Here is a 22,036-nt window from a genome sequence, read left to right as displayed (position 1 = left end):
TTTAGTTAATAATTTCACAGCCCTAAAATAGCGAGAATAAATCTAAGGCATCAGCATTCTCCTTTAATCCTTTCAATTCAGTTTCAAGAAAAGAAAAACAATGAAAAAATACATTTTAAAGTGCATTATCATTTTATATGACTATAAAGAAATCAATTGTAAAGTATATCAATTTACTTAAAAATCTTTTCTGTAAAGTTGAAACGGTCCTATTTTCAATGTGGAAGGAATGAGATCGATATTTTGAAATGGAGTGCCTCACAGTTGTACGTCATGGGTCATACGTTTTCGGCTGATGCACCGTCTGTAATGAGTGGTATAGATGGCTCCGACTCAGCCCTTTTTAAATTGTCACCTTCCAGAATCACAATCGGTTCTTCGAGTAATGGCTCCATTTGAATGTTTGGCTGCGAGCGGGATATCTCATCTTCCCCGATACTCTCAAGTGTCTTCACACCGACTCGTAGCAATTCCTCGTTCAGACAGACATCATGCATGCTGACCTAGATATAAAATGTCATACAAACATTTATATATTATTTAAGTTTTTATCATTTTATAATATAGAATAAAGCTACTTTTTTTATATTTGGGGAGAATAATAATACTACCTTTAATGATTAATCAATTAAAGAATTTTAAATTGTTCAAAGGTAAACTAAAACTGTCATGAAGGAAAGCTTTACACACAATTAGAGATAAATAGACAATGTAGCTTTTTTCAAAATTTTATTCATTCAAATTTTAAAAGAAAATTTAGAAGGGGATGGCAAGAACCAAACTCAGAACCACTACATGGCATACTACTAGTAACATAGAATTTATGACCTCAGGGCTTATAAATCCTGGATTTTATCGTCAGTTGCTCCCTTGGAATTTTACAATCTTGTATTACTTTTTTTTAAACTGTAGTTTGGCTAATGTGAAAACACGAAGCCAATTACAATAAGACAAAATTAACTGAAAAAATAAGGATGTTAACATTAAAACCCCTCAGAACAGACTCAAAATGGGTCAAACACAGTTGGCAGTTTTTTTTTGTTTTTTTTACAAAGACTATTTTTGACCAGCATGGTATGTGTCTACAATATTGACAAAATTTATCTAAGTTTCACATACAAAGGACATATCAAAATAAGGATATAAGATCATAGAAAAGAAAATATTGGAAATTCATTAAAATTTGTAACAGAACTGAAGTCAAATTTATGAAATATCTCGACTTTATTATAAGAAGTAATGAGATAATGTCAACATTATAAGTTATAAATTATTATGTTCAAAATTTGCTTATTTATATTGTTTTCCATAACTGTTTGAATTTATTATTAACATTGATTTTGAAGGATTATTAATGTGTAAATGAATAAAAAGACACATTATTCTTATTTAAATCAAATGTTCAGAATTTAGAAGAAAAAAACTCAAGGATAGAAAAAATGTGATAAAGAAACAGTCTATAAACCGTACTGTGCTGTTTGCAAAAATTGCAGTTGAAGTCAGATTGGAAGCTTGGAGGTCGTGTGCATCAACACTGGCATCATTTTGTCCCGATATAATTGGCCTAGTAGGACTAGTAGCTGAGTCTTTGATACTCGGAGCTTTAGATTTTTCATCTCTTTCCCTTTCCTAAAATAAAACGAGTTTAATATTTGACCTAAAATCTTCCTTGATGAAAAAAAATTGTCAATAACCTGTTGGTGTTTATCAATTAAATCACTTGCTTTGACTAAAATGATTAGATTGTTTAAAAGGCAAATTGAGTGAAGAGTTACATAGCCCAGCACTGCAACCAAGAATGATTCCACAGAAGAAATTCTTACACTCGTGCTAAACACTCTGACCATAACGACTCCTAATGGTAAAGGGATAAAACCCATTCTTCTTGCGACGAGGTCAGAATGATCAGAAAATGCCTGTGAAATAAAATTAATTAAAAATGCAAATGATCTTCATACGATGATTCATAACTTACATTTTTCTGTTTCGTCTGTGCTATATCATATGCAAGGGAAAGAGTATAATCTCGATAAACATCAACAGGCAATTCATTAAAACGAGTAATAAATGCATGCTTTATCCAATCGACTAGTATTTCACAGAAAATAACCTGTACACAATCAGGAAATAGTATAACTAAAGTGTCTGGAAGAAAAAAATATATACAGTCACTTCCAAATTACAAAAAGACATATCATTCAATTGACGAATTACCTCTTTTCCACGCATATTCTTTCATTGTTTGTATAACAACTATAAACAAAAGAATAAAGAAGTGAAATCTTTCCCTTACATCACTGCAAGCAACTTGAAATAAGTTGTTTTTATCAAACTTTTTAAAAACACTACCTTTCAATTCTACAAACTGAAATAAAAGGGAAATAAAAGTAGTTCATGATTATTTCATACTTTACATGATTTTGAAGAGACGTACATTGTTTGATATCATAATCGTCAGCAATGATTTATTACTGGAATTTATGGCAACATTTAAAGTAGTCGCTTGACACAATACAAGTAGTGCATGAAGAACTGATAGAAGGAAAGTCAAGGAATATCTGGTGTTAGATTATACCATTAAAAAAAATTTGTGTGTATTTAACATAAGTAACTAGTTAAACTTATTGTGGATCTTAAGTACAAAAAAAAATTTGTTAATAGTTTTTTTTTTCTTTTTTAAGGATACAAACATAAATTATGGCAAAAATTAAATGAGACAGAGTGCCAAAATGTTCTCTTTTACGATCCCTTGGCTCAGTAGAAGTCCAAAAAAGGGCATCGATCACATCTTGACCAAAGGCTGAAAACAGTCTATCTCCAACCTTCAAGAAAACACAAACATTCATAAGAAACAAGCTCACTGATATTTGTTCTATAAATTACTACCTCAAGCATGTTGTAGAATATATACAATTTTATGACAGACTGACTTTTGATTATATGGTACATCATTGACGTATCAATGTAGGACATTACAAAACCGCATATAACTAGAATGCAACCTTTTAAAATATCACATATTTGGCCAGCATTTAGGACGGATTGCGAGCTTAACCTGAAATGATTTAATTGTGAATACTGATAACTACAATTAATAAATGTTAACTCACCCAAAACATGTTTGAAACGGCCTGGTTAATAAGGTCCATATAGCGATTATAAAACGAATAGGTAGAAAGGTGTATACAAACAAAAAAGAATCTGCACACTGAAATAACATTTCAGAGAGAATTTATAAGAAAATTTCATTATTTAATTAATAAATAAAATTAGCAAAATTAATTATATAAATTAACTAAGAGCACAAGTTAATGTGAGTTAAACCTTGTGGAAACAGCCAGTAATATGTTAGTAAGTGATAAATTGAAAGGTCTCAAAGCCAAGGAAATATATAAAATTGTTAATTCAGTCAATATAAAAATTTAAACAGTGCTTTGGTGGCTGTTGGCTATCTGACATGATAGCTACATTCTTGTTTTTGTACCATTAATTCAAGTTGAACTGAGTACATTTCTCGATTACATGCATAGACCTCAGGTTAGAAGATACTGGTGTATTTTCCCACGGGTTTTGAGTATTTGGTTCCAGGATCAAATACTCCTACCCACCATGAAAAGTAATAAGTGAGACATTTAATTTGTGTGAGTCCATGTGCTAGTATTACAATACAGGTTTATAATACAGTAGCAGTAAAATATCCGTTAATTCAGCAGTGTCGAACCATTGTTATTTACAATTTACACATGAAATTGAAAACAACAAAACAACACCATTTTTAGATACACTCGTAATAAAACAACCAGATGGCACATCAATCACAGATTGGTATCAAAAACCAAGAAACACAGATCGCTACCTCAACTTTACATCACACCATCCTCTTAATGCAATAATAAACACGCCCAAAGGGCTACTTCATATAATTATTACCCTAAGCCATGAATCATTTCACCACAAGAGCATAATATACAAACATATCCTCCATAACAATCACTACCACAACACATAATCAACAGAATAATCAACAACTACAACTTAACATCATCGATTATTACCATCCACTATTACTAATAATAATACATCAAATCTATCAATTACAGACAAACCAACATACATTTCCATGCCATTTATTCACACCTATCACATAAATTAAACACATTTCTCTCTTATGACAACTTTAAAATAGCTTTCAAAAACTATAAAACAATTCACACATTTTTTCCAAAATTAAAGATCCCACACCACTAACAAATAAATCTGACGTAATTTACAAAATCAATTGTTTAAATTGTCTGACAACTTACATCAGTATTACAATTCTGGATAAGAGAGTGAAGCAACATATCTATGATTGCAAAAACCCAAACAAAATCCTGCAGAACTGGCTACCCACTACTTTGAACACCGATACAATTTCGACTTCAACAATCCAAAAATATTACACACAGAACAAAACAAACACAAATTTAACCTTTTAGAAATGGTTTACATCAACAAGGATAAACACAGCATCAATTACAGAACAGACACACATAAACTCAGTCACAGCTATGCCAATATTATTAGTCAAATTCAATATTGATAACATACATATATCATCATCACATCACACAAAACATATAATATAACATATAAAACAATCATCACATTCCACACATCAAACATTTCTACATAGTCTAATTCTTCAACAATTTGGCTTTCCTTTCCCTAATTATCCCCATCTATATAATCCTGAAAAGATAATCAGGCCGAACCGTTACCCATTTTCCCATTGTCAGCTCCTTTCACCTCAAAGAAGCCAATTCGTCATATAAAAATGTCTTTTTATTCCCGACTTCCCTCCCCACCCCTTCAAAATCCTACATATATAAACATAAAACATCAATATCTCACTGGCACTCTCAACACAACACACAAGAATGGCACATCTACATGGAAAACAAACACTTTGAGCGAGTACAAATTCTTTGAATCTAAAAGTTTCTAGCATGGTACAAATTCAATTTTTTTTTTAATCTAAAATTTTCTAGCATTATATAAATTCTTTTTTTTTAATCTAAATTTTCTAGCATTGTATACATTCATTTTTTTATTTAAAATTTTCTAGCATTGTAATAAATTCTTTTTTTTTTGTCTAAAATTTCTAGCATTGTATAAATTCATTTTTTACATCCTACATGTATTTGTAAAATTTAAAAAACGTTTATAAATCCTAGGCCCTGAAGATGATCTCAATAAAGATCAAAACATTAAATTCACTAATTTCGTGGTCCGCTTGACCAATTAATTAAGGTTTTTAGTTGAGATGAAAAAATGGCAAAAAGGAGGGAAAACTCATAAGGTGGGGTTGAGATAGGAAGTTGATGTCCGAGTAGATCGAGGTCACAATAGCTCAAGTGGTAGAGCAGCAGCGTATCTAGCCGAATATCGTGGGATCGAATCCCGCTCGTGCCATTGACTTTTTTTCATCTCAACTAAAAACCTTAATTAATTGTAAAGATCAAAACGTTGGCATGATGAAATGTTTTTCTAAAATCTATGTCACACCAGACCACATCTCACGATCTCTAAATAATCATTGACCTATGGACACTAAACACCACACACATTGTGCAGGTACTTCCAGGAAGATGGGGAGACCGCAGACCGCATTATATGTTTCTGTGAAGGACTGTGTAGATACAGCTTCTTGCAACTAGGACAAGAAAAACTGCAAGCAAGTTCCTACACTAAGGAGCTGCAGGGAAAACTATGGAGGCTGATTAACAACATGAAGCTGGGCAGTGAGTTGCCACCAAAAACCAAAAACAGGGGAGCACAATAGATCTATTCAGGTTGAGATGCAGAAGGCCTTGTTCCCGCCTCTTTTATCGCTATCCCTATTTTGACTTCGATCCACCCGGACACAACTCCTCATCTCAAACAACCTTCCAAATTTTCCCTCTTTTTGCCAAATTTTCAAATATCAAAGATCGAAGTCACAATAGCTCAAGTGGTTAAAGCAGTGACATATTGAGCTGAAGAACATGGGTTCGAATCCCGCTTGTGACACTAACTTTTTCATCTCAACTAAGACTTTAGATAAGAAATATAATTATTTGAAATCATTAAACAGGTCAATTATGACCAGTAAACATATATGGATTAATTAACTACTTAGAAACTTAGTACTGTTACTTTGTATTTGCATTAACATGTTTTTTTTTAATAAACAGGCCCTGATGGTGGTGCAATAAACCATCGAAAGATCGGCACAGTCAAGAAAGTTGTTTTTTCGCTCTGAATGACCTCTAAAGATCTTATCATCCAAACTAAATTTCCTGCAGGTTGATAAACATCCAAAACAAAATAAACTGTGATGTTTATGAACTGCTATCCTCACCTGCATGAAGCCATAAATCATGAATTTCTCGACTTCAGGCGGTATCTTCATAAACGAATAGACCTTCTCCCTCCTTGCAGCGTACTGTTCTTCATCGTGCTCGAGCGCGTAGCTCCTTCGTAGTTCGAGCCCGAGGAACTCCCAGAGAGAAGGATTTTTGTCATCTGCACAAAAATATTTTTTTAAATAATAAATAATAATAAAGTTTCCTGGTTTGCTGAGACTGACCTTCATCGTCCGACGACTCCTCCTTCTGTTTGAACTTATATTCGGATTTGGACCTCGGCCTGGGCAAATAAATGTCCTCGACCTTGTTTAACATATAATTCGGGTCCGCCGTCGTGCTTATCGAGCGGAATTTGATTTTCTTCTCGCTCGTCCCGGCCTCGTCTCTGTTCGCCGACATTGTTTACAAATACACAAATTCACAAAATCCAACTATTTACAGGACTTTTTTGGCACCCGGGTATCCTCGACGGTCACCGTCACGACTCTTGCACATAGAACACTATTTAATTATTGAACCCTTCATAGTTGAATCTGTTAAAATTGATGATTAAACGCAAATCGCAAAGTGTGAGAAACGAGGTTGCAACCGATCTGGTTACGTTGCCACTTGCCATACCTTTAATACAGCCAATTTTTATTTAAAAAGGGAGTAAATATTTATTCGCACGTTAACAGGTTTCTACCGTTTGGAATTGGGAACGATTTGTTTTTAGACAAAGCTATCTGTTGGACTAAAAAAAAAATCAACTATTGATATGTTTAATCTTTCTATTAAATTATAAAGAATCGATAAATTGAAATAATACTAAAAATAAATTATTGGACGTTGAAAACATTCAGTTGAAACGATAAAGCACGATAGTTCAAACAAGAAATGTCGGACAGCATGATAACACGGAGTTTTTCAGTTGACAGAGAGAGTAAGGAAAGACAATTCCCGTAGAAGGGGGTGTCGCGATTGGGATTGGTAACAGTGCGCGTCAGGAGACAGGAGGTTCTGTTCACTGTTGATCAGCTGTTCCGAGTGCCGACTGCCGATATATCTCGAGATTGGAAAGGAGCGACCGGCGGCTCTCTTTCTCCTCGGGTATGGGAAGAAGATCGGGATGGCGACGGAAGAAGACGCCCCCACGCCTCCGCCCCCGACATCGCCCGTCAAATCGGACGTGATCATCATCGGCGCCGGGATGGCCGGATTGGCCGCGGCAAGCCTTCTCGCCAAAAACGGATCCTTGGATTTCCTGATCCTCGAAGCGAAGGACAGAATCGGCGGGAGGATAGCCGCCACCGATACAGGTAATAACTATTTTATTTAAAATTATTTCAATTGATTAAAAAAATAATTGTTATCAATAAGCATAATTTGTATTAAAATGTAGTATAGCTTTTGTCAAGAGCTTTGAATCTGTTGACAACAGGTCTGGAGAGTGTGGAGGTGTAACAAAGTTATCCATGATGTTCTGTAGTTTTTGAAGTGTGCGGGCTTATTACTCTGAATGAGTGATGTTCTTTTTCGATTTATTTTTTATTTATTTATTTTAAAGGTACAAACAGGGCTTTAGCCCCCTTATATATTATGCTAGAAATTTTTTTAATATAAATTAATTAATTTTAATCTAAAATTTTCTACCATATAAATTTATTTTTTTTCACATTCTACATGTATTTGTAAAATTTAAACAATGTTTATAAACCCCAAGCCCTGAAAATCTCAATAAAGATTGAAACATTGGCATGATAAAGAAAATGTTTTTCTAAACCTATGTCACACCAGCCGCATCTGATAACCTCCAAATAATCATTAAGTAACAGTCACTAAACACCACACAAAATAATAATAATACACGGTTGCCCCTTATGCAGAGAAAGGTTGCTTGATGTGTCCTACAAAATAGAGGTATGTCATGCCTTGAGAACATGTAGGCATGCCATTGGATTTAAGGATGGTTCTTGAGCACAGCAGTCAGTTTAGTTTTTTAGAGGATATAGTTTGTTTTTTTCTTCTTCCTTTTTTATACCCTAGGCGTTTTGTTTGTATGCGTGTATTTATTAGTGTGGGTTGTTTTTTATTTTTCTTATAATATAATTCTTGCATTGCTGGAGATTTTACTAATTTCTGTTTTGTGTTGAAAGAAAAAATCCATCTTGCCTTCTAAAAGAAGTTAAGTTCCCAATTTCATCAATTTTTTTAGGTTTACTAAGTTAAAATGTATGAAAGAGGAGCGACTGACTATTTTGAATTACAAATGAGGTAATATTTCCTCAACACAACTGGAACAAAAGTTTTTTTTTTTCATGAAAGGCAAAAACACTGCACTTAGAAGTTTCAGAAATAGGTGCCACAAGAAAGATGCCGATTAAACCATGAGAATTCAGTTGTGTCACATTGTTTACTGCTTTATTCCTGGCAAGTTAACTGACACCTGAAAGTGTGGTTTTTAGTGACCGTTAGTTAATGATTATTTGGAGATCGTGAGATGCAGTCTGGTGTGACGTAGGTTTTAGAAAAATATTTTCTTTATCGTGCCAATGTTTCAATCTTTATTGAGATCATCTTCAGGGCTCAAACCGTTTGTTTTCTATGTAGATGTCTTACTCTTGGGTGTTATGGTGAGAGTGCCAGTGAGATATTGAAATCTGATTCAAATTTTAGATTCTTGTTGTTTTTTCTTATATTTTTAGTTGACTAATTTATTTATTTCTTTTCACCAATCAAAAATGTTTCAAATTTGCAATGTTCTCCAACTGTGCAAAAATATGCTGGATAAAATTTCAACCGTTGTAGGTATGATTCAGGTAAATATCTAATCACCATAGCCAAAAGTACACAATAAAAAAAAATGCAATTGCATATAAATCCGGGTTTTAATTATGATATATGAAGTCAAATGAGATGTTTGAAATCGTCCTCTTCAAGCGCAGTGTAGTAGCCCATCCTGTTATAGAAATCCCATTTCAACATTTCTTAGTTGTACTGGCGTGATATCATCACAACTTGCTTGTACAAAATGAAATTAGGGAAAGGAGTTGTTTGGATTATCAAATCATTCAGATTATCTATAGCTTTTTATTAATACAACAATTATAGATTGCACATTTTATAGATACATATGTACAACATATTGTAACCAAGTATTAATTATGCAGTCATAAAAATTCAGTAATTTTCTATTGAACGATCGTTTCCAAATGTTGATATTTCAGCTCTTTCTCTTATCCTTCTCAGCAACATGATTTCCTCACCACTCTTAAAGTTGTTCTCAGCTCAACTAATGCCCACGTTTTAACAGCTTCAGCAACAGATGTTGTTGGAGGGGGAAATTCATCAAGAACTGGGCTAAGGGTAATGTCAAGTTGTTAGATGGAGGGTATCATCAACAGCAACCTCGGATCATCAATCAAATGTGGTGAGACAGACAACCAAAAGTTTTCTCTGTTGAAAACAACATCTTTCAGATTAATTTTTGTTTAAAGCTATCACCAAATCAACGCAATTTTGTTTTTTCAAAAGCACAATTTCATGTGGATTAAATTCTGGTTCATAGGTTGAAACATATGTCAGTGGGCCCTAGATTTTAGTGAGAGAGGCGACATGTGCACCAATTCGGATTAGCCTGTGGTTGGATTATAACAATCCTGATATAAAGTGTACTGCAATTGGTTTGTTTTGAAATCAGTAGGTAAAATCCTCATTGCCTGTATCCAATGACATACTCCGCTGCCTAATACTTTTCAGTTATCAGTGCTGAGTCAGTTTTGTTTCTTGCGAGGGTATCTCTTGTTTATTTCCTCTGCATCCTATGGTGAGTGACTGGTCTACCAATGTCTGGGTGTCTAAACCGATATTTTTATGCCTTTATTTTTGTTTCCTGTGTTCAGATTCAAGTGCTTTTCAACAGTTACATGGTTATAATAGTTAACTCGACTAAGTCCAGATAATGAAATATTGAAATAAAATTGTTTTAGATGGTTGTAAATTGGAGTTGGGTGCAAATTGGATCCACGGGGTTCTTGGTAACCCTATGTACGAAATGGCAGTGGTGAACAATTTAGTTGACATTGTACATATTCCTAAACCACATAAGGTGGTTGCTGCAACAGAAAATGGCAAACAAGTGCCTTTCGTCATTTTACAAGTATGGTCAATGAAGTCTTTCAAATTCATAATTACATTTGATTCATTAGCATTTTCTTTATTTTAGGAAATATATGAAGCATATATGTGCTTCCTACATAGATGTGAAGAATACTTTTTGTGTCAGTACCTTCCACCGCAGGGTATCGATAGTGTTGGAGAACATATAGAACTTGAAATCGCTTTGTATTTGGACAAAATTGAAGATCAAGAGCAGAAAAAATTGCGCAGACTCATATTTGACTGTTTGCTCAAAAGGGAAACATGTATCTGCGGATGTGATAAAATGACAGAGATCGATCTCCTTGAACTAGGTAGCTACACGGAACTCCAAGGGGGCAACATAACGCTCCCGTCAGGGTACAGCAGCATCTTAGATCCAGCTTCGAAGGACATTCCTCCAGATAAGATTTTGAAAGGGCATGTTGTAAATTGTATAAAGTGGCCTGGGGCCGAATGGAAGTACGATGAAAGTGGCGATACTTCGGAAGATTCTGAAAAAACGGTTATTGAAGAAGGTGCCGGAAGAACTGCACCACCATCAGAGCCTTGTAATAAAAGTGTTCCACAGGTTCCACAGACAATTGATGTGTTGTGCGAAAACGGTAAAACGTTTACAACCAATCATGTTATTTGCACTATACCCCTTGGCGTCCTTAAAGAAAGAGTGAATACCCTCTTCTCGCCACCCTTACCTCAACATAAACTTGAAGCAATTGATAAACTTCTATTCGGTACCGTTAATAAAATTTTCTTAATCTATGAGAGGCCTTTTTTACACCCTGATATTTCAGAGGTCATGTTGTTATGGAGCAACGAACAAATATCCAAAGGTAAAAAGTTTATTAATTCTTCAGTGTTATAATAATTTTGTTTTAGTAGAGATATCTCAGAGTTAAAGAGGGAAAGTATTGTATTTGTCTCTCCATTATTGCTCTGAATATTACTGTTATTAATTGTTAACATACTCCCTTTCAATTTTGCCACAGGACGTGCTAATTGAAATCCTATGAGAGTGATTAGACAATTAATAAAAGAGAAAGGTGGTTTTCAGTTTTCCGAGACTTTCTATTACTTATGTGAATTACATGTGAAGTTGTGCTTTGTGGTCTGTTTGACAAAGAATCAGATGAAAATTGACCATGGTCCATATATTACACTATTTATGATATCAGAATGTTAAATCTTCATTTAAAGTGAAGAAAGTGAGAAACAAGTGATGAAAAAATCTGAATAATTGGTGACCTTATATTTTGTGTTCTGCTACATTGAAAATGATAAATATATTATTGCTTAGTACTGTTTACTTTTATTTAGATAGTTTATTTGTTATTAAGTACAGTATTTTCTCAAACTTACAATCCCTAGCTAGGACAAAATCAATGTATTAGTACTAAGCGTACATTGTACACGACATGCCTAGATTAAAATTTATATACAGAATATTGTTATAATTATAACAGGTCTAATAGTATTTGTTTTGTATGTAAAGAAAACATTACTAAATGGGCACACTATAACATTGTATAGCCATGCTATTGTTATAAAATATTTTATTCTACAATTTTACAATGGCAATAGTAAGAAAATTATATTTGTATTTTTTTTTTTTTTTTTTTTTTTTTTTTTTTTTTTTTTTTTTTTTTTTTTTTTAATTAGACTTTTTTTATGAGAAGTGATACTTATGCAGAAGGACGTTGTCCAACTATCTATCAGATGATGTGGTCAAAAGTTTAGACCACTATAATTTTTTTTTTAAACTCATAATCAAAAAAATAATTCATGGGTGATGCTGGAAAGACCACCCAGAACACTACTCTAATCCCTTATATTTATTTATATGAAAAGAATGCTTAAGTTTTAAGGGTTACATTAGATTTTTTCCATTAATATTGATTTAAAACTGAAGTACAATTTATTTAAAATTAATTATTAACTTCTCCACGAAAAGTTTTAACTTCATTTATATCTGCGTTTTAAAGCAGTGAAAGTTTTCCTCCATTTCAAATGTTGCCTTTTAGGGCACAAGTTAAGGATGGTAGTATTGGAAATTGTTATTTTGAAAATTATTGAAGGAAACAAAATAAATTTATGTAATAAAAATAAATTGAAAATATTAATTTCTTTTTTGTTTTTTCAGAGGAAATGTCAAAAAACTGGCATAAAAAGATAAATTCTTTTTCAAAAGTAGCTGATACTGTATTACTTGGCTGGATATCCGGCCAGGAGGCTGAATACATGGAGACACTGCCAGAAAGTGAGGTGGCTGATAGATGTACAGAAATATTGCGTAAATTCCTTAATGACCCTTTCGTACCAAGACCAAAAAGTTGCACTTGGTAGACTTTTTTATCTATAAAACAATAATAATTGTGAATAAAATTTGTATCTGCTTGTTGCAGTTCTAAATGGAAGAGTGAGCCGTTTACAAAGGGATCTTACACAGCTATGGCAGTCGGAGCAAGTCAGTGTGATATAGAAAACTTGGCTCAACCTCTTTATTCCAGTAGTAGAGATCACAAAGTAAGCTCATCAAGGTGTCATTACAACACATTTTCTTTTCTTCTAGTGTGCTTTTCCACTGTTTGGACAATGTCGCATCGGTTTTTCCAGGCTTATGTCACACACAGCAGTTCAATGAGTGTTTATTGCATTGATTGAGCATAACTGCCAATTGCAAAAAATTTCTGGGGACAGTTCCCAAAGACAAATTACAAGAGAACAATCTACAATAAATAAATGTGACAATTTTTTAAACAATGATTAATCCCACGCTCTTTCTCTTAAGTTCTCTTTCCTGGTATTTCTTAAAAGGTCTTACTAGGTAAATAAGTACACATATTGTTGTGATTTTTATTCGGTCGGTGAATTCGGTAGTTCCTATGTCCCTTAAAAAATAACCTTTTCAATCTGCTGATCAATTTTTGCAACTCAATAAGTAAAAATAAAAATACTAAAAAGCTAACAAGTGGTAGTATGAACCATTCAGAGAAACGTCACATGCATCAGGGCTGGCTGAAGGTCTGTCATTGCACACAGGCATGTAGAGAAAGGTTGCTTGATGTGTCCCACTGAATTGATTGGTGCCATTCCTCTGTATAAAGAGCATGTAGGATACATAGCGATATGAGAATTATACTTGAGCATGGCAGTGAATATCTGAGTCCCCAAGTTCTTATTTTTAGAAGAAACAAAACTGTTTTATTGTATACTTCATAGATATCATCTTGTGTTTCTTGTGAGGGTTGATGGCGGAATATTAAATACTCTATTGACCCCCAATTACATAGAAATTCTCTTGACATGTTATTTTATCAGCCTTCTGATGCCTGATATGTTGTACAAGTATCAGGGAGCTTTCAGCCTATTTAATGCCTTCATCAGGTTTCATGGTTTCACCTCTGAGGTCCACACAGTCACTAAAACCTCTTTTGATACTATTTGTTTTAATTTAAAGCATAGATTGTAGTCCTGATGGAGGAATTAAATAGGCCGGAAGCTTGACTACAATTTTTGTGATCTTTGTGGGCTTGTTCTCTGATACACGTATAACATATTCCTCAATTAGTAGTAAACATAATAATGTAGAGGGTGATGGAGTAATATCAAGAACTCTACCTCCCTAACTGAGTGAAATGGTATGTAAATAAGAAAGCATATATTTAAGAGTGAGTGAGATTATGAGTGGGTGGTGGCTGAAATGACCTAGCTGAGTTGATTGCCCCTGGAGCCTTGGTGCTTGGACAGATAAGACTGAGATCTGACCCTGGACTGCCAACTAGCGGAGTCGGTGATTCTTGAGGCCTACCAGTTATCTATTGTAAATTATACAAAAGCTGGAATTGCTAGAAAGCTGCAAGAAGTGATAGACTCAACTTTGTACACGTGTGTATGTATGTTCCAGAGTTGGGCAAAATCTAAGTAATTCAATCATGATTAAGAATTTTGATTGAAGTTTAATCATGATTGAATTAGTTTGAATTTGCCCAACTCTGGCTACAATGACCAACTTACCAAAATCCAACCGACTCCGGATAAAAATTTTGAGATGAGAGTCGTGCTCAAGGCCAACCTTCAAAAATGGTTATCATAAATGAAAACCAAAGTTACATAATATTCTACATGTCTATTTTATTACAATCAAAACCCCTAGATAGTGTATTTTCCAAATAATGTTGAAATCTCTCCTTTTAAGTGGAATAAATTTTAATTCAAAGAAATATTTTTTCCATTGATCGGTTATGTAAACATATTTACTTTTCAAAACGTAGCTTGTTCTAGGATTTTTTGATTTTATTTTATTATTATTATCATTATTTTTTTTACTTTTCATAACAACGGAGTTTTACTTATAATTGGAAGATTGATTTTTGTTAAATAAGGTGTTGAAGGATTATCGTTTTGATGAAATAAATTTCTGTTAGAAAATTTTTTAAAAGTGATGAAGAGCACCCATTTGAACATGATTTATCGAAATTTAGTCATGACTATCTATATTGTGACTAAATTAGTCATACCTCGTATTTAATTACTAGTCATGACTAATTTAGCCATCAATCACATATGGCGACTAATCACTAAATTAGTCACTTACTAACAATCATGACTAACGGTCTGAGTGATCAATCATTAATCATTAGACATGACTAATTTTTGCCCAACACTGGTATGTACCTGCATGTCCAGATTTGAATAAATCAGTAACCAGTAACCACGTGCATAAATGAAGTGCTTAACAACCGATTTCAGTGTTTTATTTAAATCATCAAAAATATAAGCATAGTAAGGAAACCAGACCAAAATACTGTGTGTATAATTGATGATTTTTCATTTGATTTCATTTTAACTATTGTTTAAATTTTCAGCCCAAAATTCTTTTTGCTGGAGAACACACACACAGTAGTTTCTATTCGACTGTACATGGTGCTTATTTATCCGGAAGAGCATGTGCCCAGATGCTTATGGAGACGCAACCGGCGATTACAGTCTGTGACACTGATTTGTCTTCCTGGATCCGAGGCATTTCACTCGACGATTATTCAGTTTAGGGTATACTTCCATGTTAAACTGCGATTCCATGTTGGATTAAGTTCAAAATAATACATACTATTTTAAGTAATTTATTTTTTTAAGATTAAAAATATTTTATTTAGTTTACTTTTGAAAGCACAACTGTTTATAGATTTTTTTTACAAAAGTCGTTCTAGTGATTTAATTTGTTTTTACAACAAATTTAAAGCTGTAGGACGGAATTCTACTGTCTACGGGCATTACAATGTTTTATTCAAAGTATGAAGTCAGTTTATATAATTTTTTGTTACGATCCTGTATAAAGAGTGCTAATTGTAAATTAACAATTGTAATAAATGTAATTGTAATATAACGCGGTGTTGGCGAAATCATATCCAATCTGGTAAACAAGAGTTTTATGAAATCAAACACTTTTTTTTTTTTTTCTAAGATCTGATAGATGCTAGTTTGTAGCGTGAACTAGTCTTTGTGAACACTCTTGGCTACCGTATTTACATAGTCTTGTATAAAGCTTTTACATAAACTAGTCATGTATGAAAGAAAAAAAGTGTATGTACATACATTTTTACATAATATATGAAGTTAAAATATGAAGGAATTTGTGTTTCCTATTCTACTCAATGGTTTGTTCTACCTAGAAAAAGACATATTTGTTGGTATTTTTTGTTATATGTTAATTAAAACTTATTCTAGACATGTTTTGTTGTAATTTAGCATTTATCCATTAACTATGCTTGTATTTTGAAGATTATAATATAAATAAGAAGAGATTGCTCTGGTCATTCTACATAAAATTGTAAAAATTAAATAAAAAAATTAGTCAAAAATATTTATATACCAATATTCACAAGTATTTTCAGGGTAAAATTATCACATGTGGGCAAAGTTATCAATTCCATCTAAACAATCTAAATTCCAATCTTAACTACACAGACTTTTTAACAGACATGTCAAAGTGCAAGGTGAAGTATGTAAGAAAAAGACGATATGTCGATCTCATTGACATGGTTATAGGAGTAATGCTCTCGACTAACCAGGTGCAGGGTTGCAATGTGAGGCAGTTAAACAAGCGCGTCAAGTTCATCAGCCGCCGAGTGCTTTACGACATCCTCGATGAGGCTCAAGAGCAAGGGATAATCAAGTTGTTCGGCCGTTCTACTTATTCAGTCGCTAAGGACAAGATCATAACTCATGACGGCCATAAGTACAAAAATGTCGAGGAGCTAGGCACCTCAGACTCGTACAATTCGTCAAACGTCCAACCAGATTTTAGTTGTCCGTACATTATTTGAACAATTCCATTTTAATACATTTCAAACGTGTTTAAATAAAGCCTTTTTTTAAACAAGGATATCTTTATTTAATGTGAATTATTTTTATTTGGTTCTCAAATAAAGCATGTTCTTTATATAGTGTAAAGGATTTAATAAATGGAAAGTTCATGCTTTTGCATAATTTTGGATACATTAACTGTTGAGGCTATTTCGATTTCACTAGCATATCTCCTATGTGAATCAGGAATTAAACTCAGTAATTAAATCTTATATTATTGGTTGAAAGATTGTAAAAAAATAGTGTAAACAATAACTTGATTTATTTAAAAAGTAAACATTTTACTAATGATAAGTACTATATGACTAATACCAATACGTTTTGATAGGTTCTCTGTCTTCTTTTATACCCATGGAGTCCATAATATCCATTTCAAAAGTCTTTAAAGTAGGAGAAAATGTGACTTTGGAGAGCTCAGCAGTGACTGTGTCTTTGGGAGACTCTTTATAAGTAGCTTTGGTTTTATAGTCACTGGTCTCTGCGGCCTCGACAGGAATGGGGATGATTCTCCCAGTTCGAGGTGACACTCTCACTTTCTCTCCTTCTTCGGTATATCTCCATTGGATATCCGTAACTTTCAAGTCGGACGGGTCAATAAGCTTGACTTCCCGTTTGACAAGAAGAGGTTGTTCAATGGTGATGACAGAACCGGGAAAAGTATTTGTCTTGCCGAACACCTCTAACTTTGTGTTCAGGCCTTCGACAGTCACCCAGTTCCTCTCAGGAAACACCTGACATATCGTGCCCTGTTTACCTTTGTCCGGACCTACTAGGATCTCGACACGGTCGCCTTTGAAGAAACACCAATTGCCCATCGGCTCGAGAAACACTTTCGGGTGTCTCCGCCCCGGTTCGTTGTCCTTTTGGAACCCAGCGGTCCAAGGACGGTCCATTTTGAAATGAGTCTTCCTATAAACAATCTTCTTGGGCAAGTACTGGGGGTAACCCTTCGGTGTGCTCCATTCCACCTCTTCCACCGTACGCTTTATATAAGAGTCAGAGAAATTGCCCAATCTCTTCGTTATTTCACTCACTCCGTACTTGTACCTTTGCATACACAGTACGTTTAATCTCATCTTTTCTGATGATAACTGGCAACAAGAACAATTAACATTATTCACTACTCGTTAATTAATAAAAAAAATATAAAACATGAGGCACTTATTGACAAAAAACTACCTACTTTACTATTATATGCTTAATATTTGACAGACTACGATAAACAGAACAAAACCATGAAATGTTGTTGTTTTTTGAAGTTGTAATTAGTTATTTTTGTATATAACCTACGCCTTAGATGTTTAGTTTTTCTTTTTATCAAGAAAGGTGATAATTAAACATAATCATAGCTATTGTTAACAACCATACTAACAAAAATAAAAATTTAATATATTTTTATGATACTTGCATAAAATTAATTTCAAAACTCCTATTTATCCAATAAAATTAGGTACTACATACAACATATACAAAATATCTGTTTCGTTTGGTTTTATTTTTAAAAGGTTTCAAACTTTTTCAAATAATTGTATATTAATTTATTTTAACTTTTAACGTATTATTTAAGCATAATAAAGAAAATGTGAAATTATTAAAAGCCCCTAGTGGGTGGTATCACTTGAAGTATTGTCTTGAAGGTTTCAAACAAAAGTTTTGAGGCCACGTGCCGAAATGACAGTTTTGACAATTTGAGAATCTTAGGCTTTTTTTTTAATTAAGCTTTTACTTCACTTTTAAAACAATTTTACCAAAATGTTAAGGAGACAGGCGAGGTTGAGACGGGAGTATCTTTACAGGAAAGCAATCGAGGACAGGCACAGGACAATCCAAGAGAAAAAGGACAAAATCAAAAGGAGTCTGGAACAAGGCGTTCCGATTGTCACCAATTTGAGAAAAGAGGCTCTTAATCTTGTGGATAAGGTGCAATGGGAGGACGAGGGACCAAAAAGGTAACTTTTATTTATACATTTCGCAAATACTAATGCGGTTTTTCACTATGGGTAGGCATACTTAACACTCGGCTGATTTAGAAAAAGAGCAACACTACTCAAATTGCTTAAACCACTAACTTAGATTCATTAAAACAAAGACAGTCTAAATCATACATAGTTTACATTGCATACCTTTGGTACAGTGGAGAATGAAGCTAGATCTTGGCTTGGCTAATGTTCATATGCCATGCCTCGTAGCATCTCAAAATGAGTCATCAGTGTCGGGACCAAAACCGTCAAAGAGAAGAATAATATACCAATCATATTGCCAGAACCAAATGTCATTATTATCATGCTGGCTTACCAATTGTGTTGAAAGTAGAGCTGGAATGACAACGGCGGTGAGACAAGCGAGATGCTGGAATGAAAAATGGCATTTTACTCAAAACACCATGACTAGACCTCTTACTTTGGAACTGAAACCCTCAAAGCTCAGCACAACATACCGATCATATATTCTTAGTGTACATTGTACACCTTTGGTACAATAGAGAATGAGACTGGATCTTGGCTCAGCTATTGTTTTTATTAATGTTGTGGTATCAGTTTTGACCGAAGGGCTTATCAAGATAAAAACTGAGTTGGTGAGTCGTTGATAATTGTAGCGTTGTGCTGACACACATAGTGGTGTCTGTCAGTTTTGAAACATTCAGTCGTTGAATTCTATTCATTCAGCCCCAGCATACATGGCTTTTTCTTTTATTAAGTTCCAAAACACAAAAATAGTTGCTGAAAAATTGATCAGCGAGGTTGAGAAGCTTACTGTATACAATGATTAAATGAAAACCACAACAATGTTTGTATTTATCTGATAATAAGACATTTTGAGAAATACCAGGAAAAAGATAGAAAGAGCGATGTAATAATCATGTTTAAAAAAATTAGCAAATTTATTTATTGTTATTAATTTGTCTTTGAGAACTGTCTGCAGAATTTTCTTGTCATTGGCAAGAATGGCTTAACCCATACAATAAACACATAATTGAACCGTTGCGTGTGCCATTGCCCTTAATGTCATGCCTCACATTACCTCAAAATGAGTCATCAGGTGTCCGACCAAAACTATCAAAGGGAAGCATAACTAATGAACCAATCATACATCATTCATGGGTTACATTGCATAACTTTAATACAATAAAAAAAATTTGGGATTGTGTGGACATTTGTAAGTGCGTTGGGTTTGAATGCAGGGCTTTGGATTTGAACCTGGGTCATTGCGGCCGCTGACACCCCCTTCCCCATTTTTTATATATTTTTTTACACCTCACTTGCAGTAAGGCTGGATGCTTTCTTCCTGTCTCTGCCTGTGTAAAAGCGAGAAATTACCAGCTTGTTGAATTTATTTATATTCCAACATTTTTGTTTGCGATTATTTGGAGATCGTGAGATGCAGTCTGGTGGGACGTAGGTTTTAGAAAAACATTTTCTTTATCATGCCAACGTTTCGATCTTTATTGAGATCTTCATTTTTGTTTCCATTTATTTTTCAATTTTTTACATTAATCTATTCTAAAGATTTATTTTTTACAAACAATAATGATTTCTGGATGATGGGCACATCTCTTTTGCTGAAATTTCTTTTTGACTCTCATTCATTTCAAATGTTCAATGGATCTTGACACTTCCATAATCCGAAAGTTTTCCAAGATCTCCCATCCATAAATCCTTTGTAACATCCTATACAACAATGCATCCAGTTATTTTTTATTTGGTAAAAGATTTGTTAGTCTTATCATTTTCAGTGTTTTATATTCATCTTCTTGTGGTTAGGAAAGATATTTTCCAAATTAGCCTTAAGTAGTTTAAACTAATTTATAAAATATAATATAGTATACAGGCTTGTAAGTTTGAGAGGAGGAGAGCTTTGTCCAATATGATGCATATCTATGACTTAACTGACTAATGTAAAAAAAAGAAAAACATTTTGGGAGTGATGCGTATAGGTTTAATGCAAAGCCTTTAACCATTCTTTTCTGTATCTATTCTCTTAGGTTTTTCCGAAGAGAAGACCACTTTTTCAAATTATTATGTATTAAAATTGTCAGTTATTATTAAGATCTTATTATTAAGTTAATCAGTCCAAATGGAACATGTGGAATTGAATCTAGTGGCAGCCAACACAACAGTCATACCTTTATTTATTTTCTCCATTGATAATCAGCATCTAATGGCAAGCTTTGGCTAATATAAATATTTTATTATTTTCAAGGGCTGTAGATATAGGCACAGAGGTCGGAGGAGCTGGTGGGACACACGAAGACGATGAATATCGCTGGGCAGGTGTAGAAGACCCTAAGATAATGATGACAACATCCAGGGATCCTTCGTCCCGGCTCAAGATGTTCATCAAAGAGCTCCGCCTCATATTTCCCAATGCACAAAAAATGAACAGGGGAAACTATGAGATGAAAGAACTAATCCATGCTTGTAGGGCTAACAATGTTACCGATTTTATCATAGTCCATGAGCACCGAGGTGTCCCAGACACTCTTGTGATCTGCCATCTTCCTTACGGGCCAACTGCATACTTCAACATTATAGATGTTACCATGAGGCACGACATTCCTGATATCGGAACGATGTCAGAGCAATATCCACATCTCATATTTCACAATATGTTAACTCCCCTTGCAAAACGGGTGCAAAATATCCTCAAGTATCTTTTTCCTGTGCCAAAGAAAGAAAGCAAACGTGTCATGACATTCGCCAACCATGATGACTATATATCTTTTAGGCATCACACATTCAAAAAGGTATTTACTTTAAAGTTCGGCATTTTATTTAACATATTTGTCTCACCTACTGTTGTTTCATTTTAGACGAAAGGTAAAGAAATTGAACTGACAGAAGTCGGACCGAGGTTCATGCTGAAACTCTTTGAAATAAAACTTGGCACTCTGGACAGCATAGATACAGCAGATTCTGAATGGGTGCTTAGACCTTACATGAACACAGCTGGCAAAAGAAGGTTTTTCTCCGATACACCTGGCTGGTGTCAAGAAACTGATATTTAGACCCTCTTATATTTATAAACTTATTGTAATTTTGTACAAAATATATTTTAATGAGTTTTTATTTTGTGTTTTTAATTTCTGTATAAAGCATACAGCAACGAATATGTAAACCAGAATAATTAAATTGGCAAAAAAATATTAG

General features: G+C 33.8%; 4 protein-coding genes and 1 long non-coding RNA gene across 8 annotated transcripts; 2 read left to right on the top strand and 3 right to left on the bottom strand.

The window, feature by feature from the left end:
* On the bottom strand, positions 1-7,285 carry LOC106661752 (protein TAPT1 homolog). 2 transcript variants are annotated; one of them, XM_014385350.2, is made up of 12 exons: positions 6,611-7,285; positions 6,383-6,546; positions 3,111-3,208; positions 2,887-3,055; positions 2,687-2,822; positions 2,435-2,532; positions 2,350-2,365; positions 2,215-2,253; positions 1,976-2,145; positions 1,695-1,916; positions 1,471-1,629; positions 1-503 (listed from the first exon to the last, which is right to left on the bottom strand). In XM_014385350.2, the coding sequence occupies exons 1-12, from the start codon at positions 6,786-6,788 to the stop codon at positions 279-281; spliced, it is 1,674 nt and encodes a 557-aa protein (XP_014240836.1). In that variant the 5' UTR covers positions 6,789-7,285; the 3' UTR covers positions 1-278. The 2 variants fall into 2 exon arrangements, with proteins under 2 accessions (XP_014240836.1, XP_014240835.1); XM_014385349.2 differs by having other exon boundaries at positions 2,215-2,365.
* An 89-nt stretch (positions 7,286-7,374) lies between these two features.
* LOC106661753 (peroxisomal N(1)-acetyl-spermine/spermidine oxidase) lies at positions 7,375-16,251 on the top strand. Of its 3 annotated transcripts, XM_014385356.1 has the most exons (7): positions 10,101-10,194; positions 10,271-10,297; positions 10,358-10,527; positions 10,594-11,359; positions 12,667-12,865; positions 12,929-13,049; positions 15,392-16,251. In XM_014385356.1, exons 3-7 carry the CDS (start codon positions 10,414-10,416, stop codon positions 15,572-15,574), a joined length of 1,383 nt encoding a protein of 460 aa, XP_014240842.1. In that variant the 5' UTR covers positions 10,101-10,194; positions 10,271-10,297; positions 10,358-10,413; the 3' UTR covers positions 15,575-16,251. The 3 variants fall into 3 exon arrangements, with proteins under 3 accessions (XP_014240837.1, XP_014240842.1, XP_014240838.1); XM_014385351.2 differs by lacking the exons at positions 10,101-10,194; positions 10,271-10,297 and adding an exon at positions 7,375-7,687; XM_014385352.2 differs by having other exon boundaries at positions 10,148-10,297.
* Positions 9,243-14,581, bottom strand: LOC106661757. The gene is made up of 2 exons (XR_001339778.1): positions 14,541-14,581; positions 9,243-9,824 (listed from the first exon to the last, which is right to left on the bottom strand). It is a non-coding gene; the product is annotated as an uncharacterized LOC106661757 (long non-coding RNA).
* An 883-nt stretch (positions 16,252-17,134) lies between the features above and the next one.
* LOC106661756 (probable 39S ribosomal protein L24, mitochondrial) lies at positions 17,135-18,188 on the bottom strand. The gene is made up of 2 exons (XM_014385358.2): positions 18,073-18,188; positions 17,135-17,980 (listed from the first exon to the last, which is right to left on the bottom strand). The coding sequence occupies exon 2, from the start codon at positions 17,963-17,965 to the stop codon at positions 17,195-17,197; it is 771 nt and encodes a 256-aa protein (XP_014240844.1). The 5' UTR covers positions 17,966-17,980; positions 18,073-18,188; the 3' UTR covers positions 17,135-17,194.
* A 333-nt stretch (positions 18,189-18,521) lies between these two features.
* On the top strand, positions 18,522-21,955 carry LOC106662023 (U3 small nucleolar ribonucleoprotein protein IMP4). The gene is made up of 3 exons (XM_014385820.2): positions 18,522-18,838; positions 21,090-21,633; positions 21,700-21,955. Exons 1-3 carry the CDS (start codon positions 18,642-18,644, stop codon positions 21,892-21,894), a joined length of 936 nt encoding a protein of 311 aa, XP_014241306.1. The 5' UTR covers positions 18,522-18,641; the 3' UTR covers positions 21,895-21,955.
* Positions 21,956-22,036: the final 81 nt, after the last annotated feature.

The sequence above is a fragment of the Cimex lectularius genome, unplaced genomic scaffold (genome assembly GCF_000648675.2).
Source record: "Cimex lectularius strain Harlan isolate CLEC.00 unplaced genomic scaffold, Clec_2.1 scaffold34, whole genome shotgun sequence".
In the NCBI taxonomy this organism is placed as follows: domain Eukaryota; kingdom Metazoa; phylum Arthropoda; class Insecta; order Hemiptera; family Cimicidae; genus Cimex; species Cimex lectularius.
This window is presented reverse-complemented; position numbering and strand designations above follow the sequence as displayed.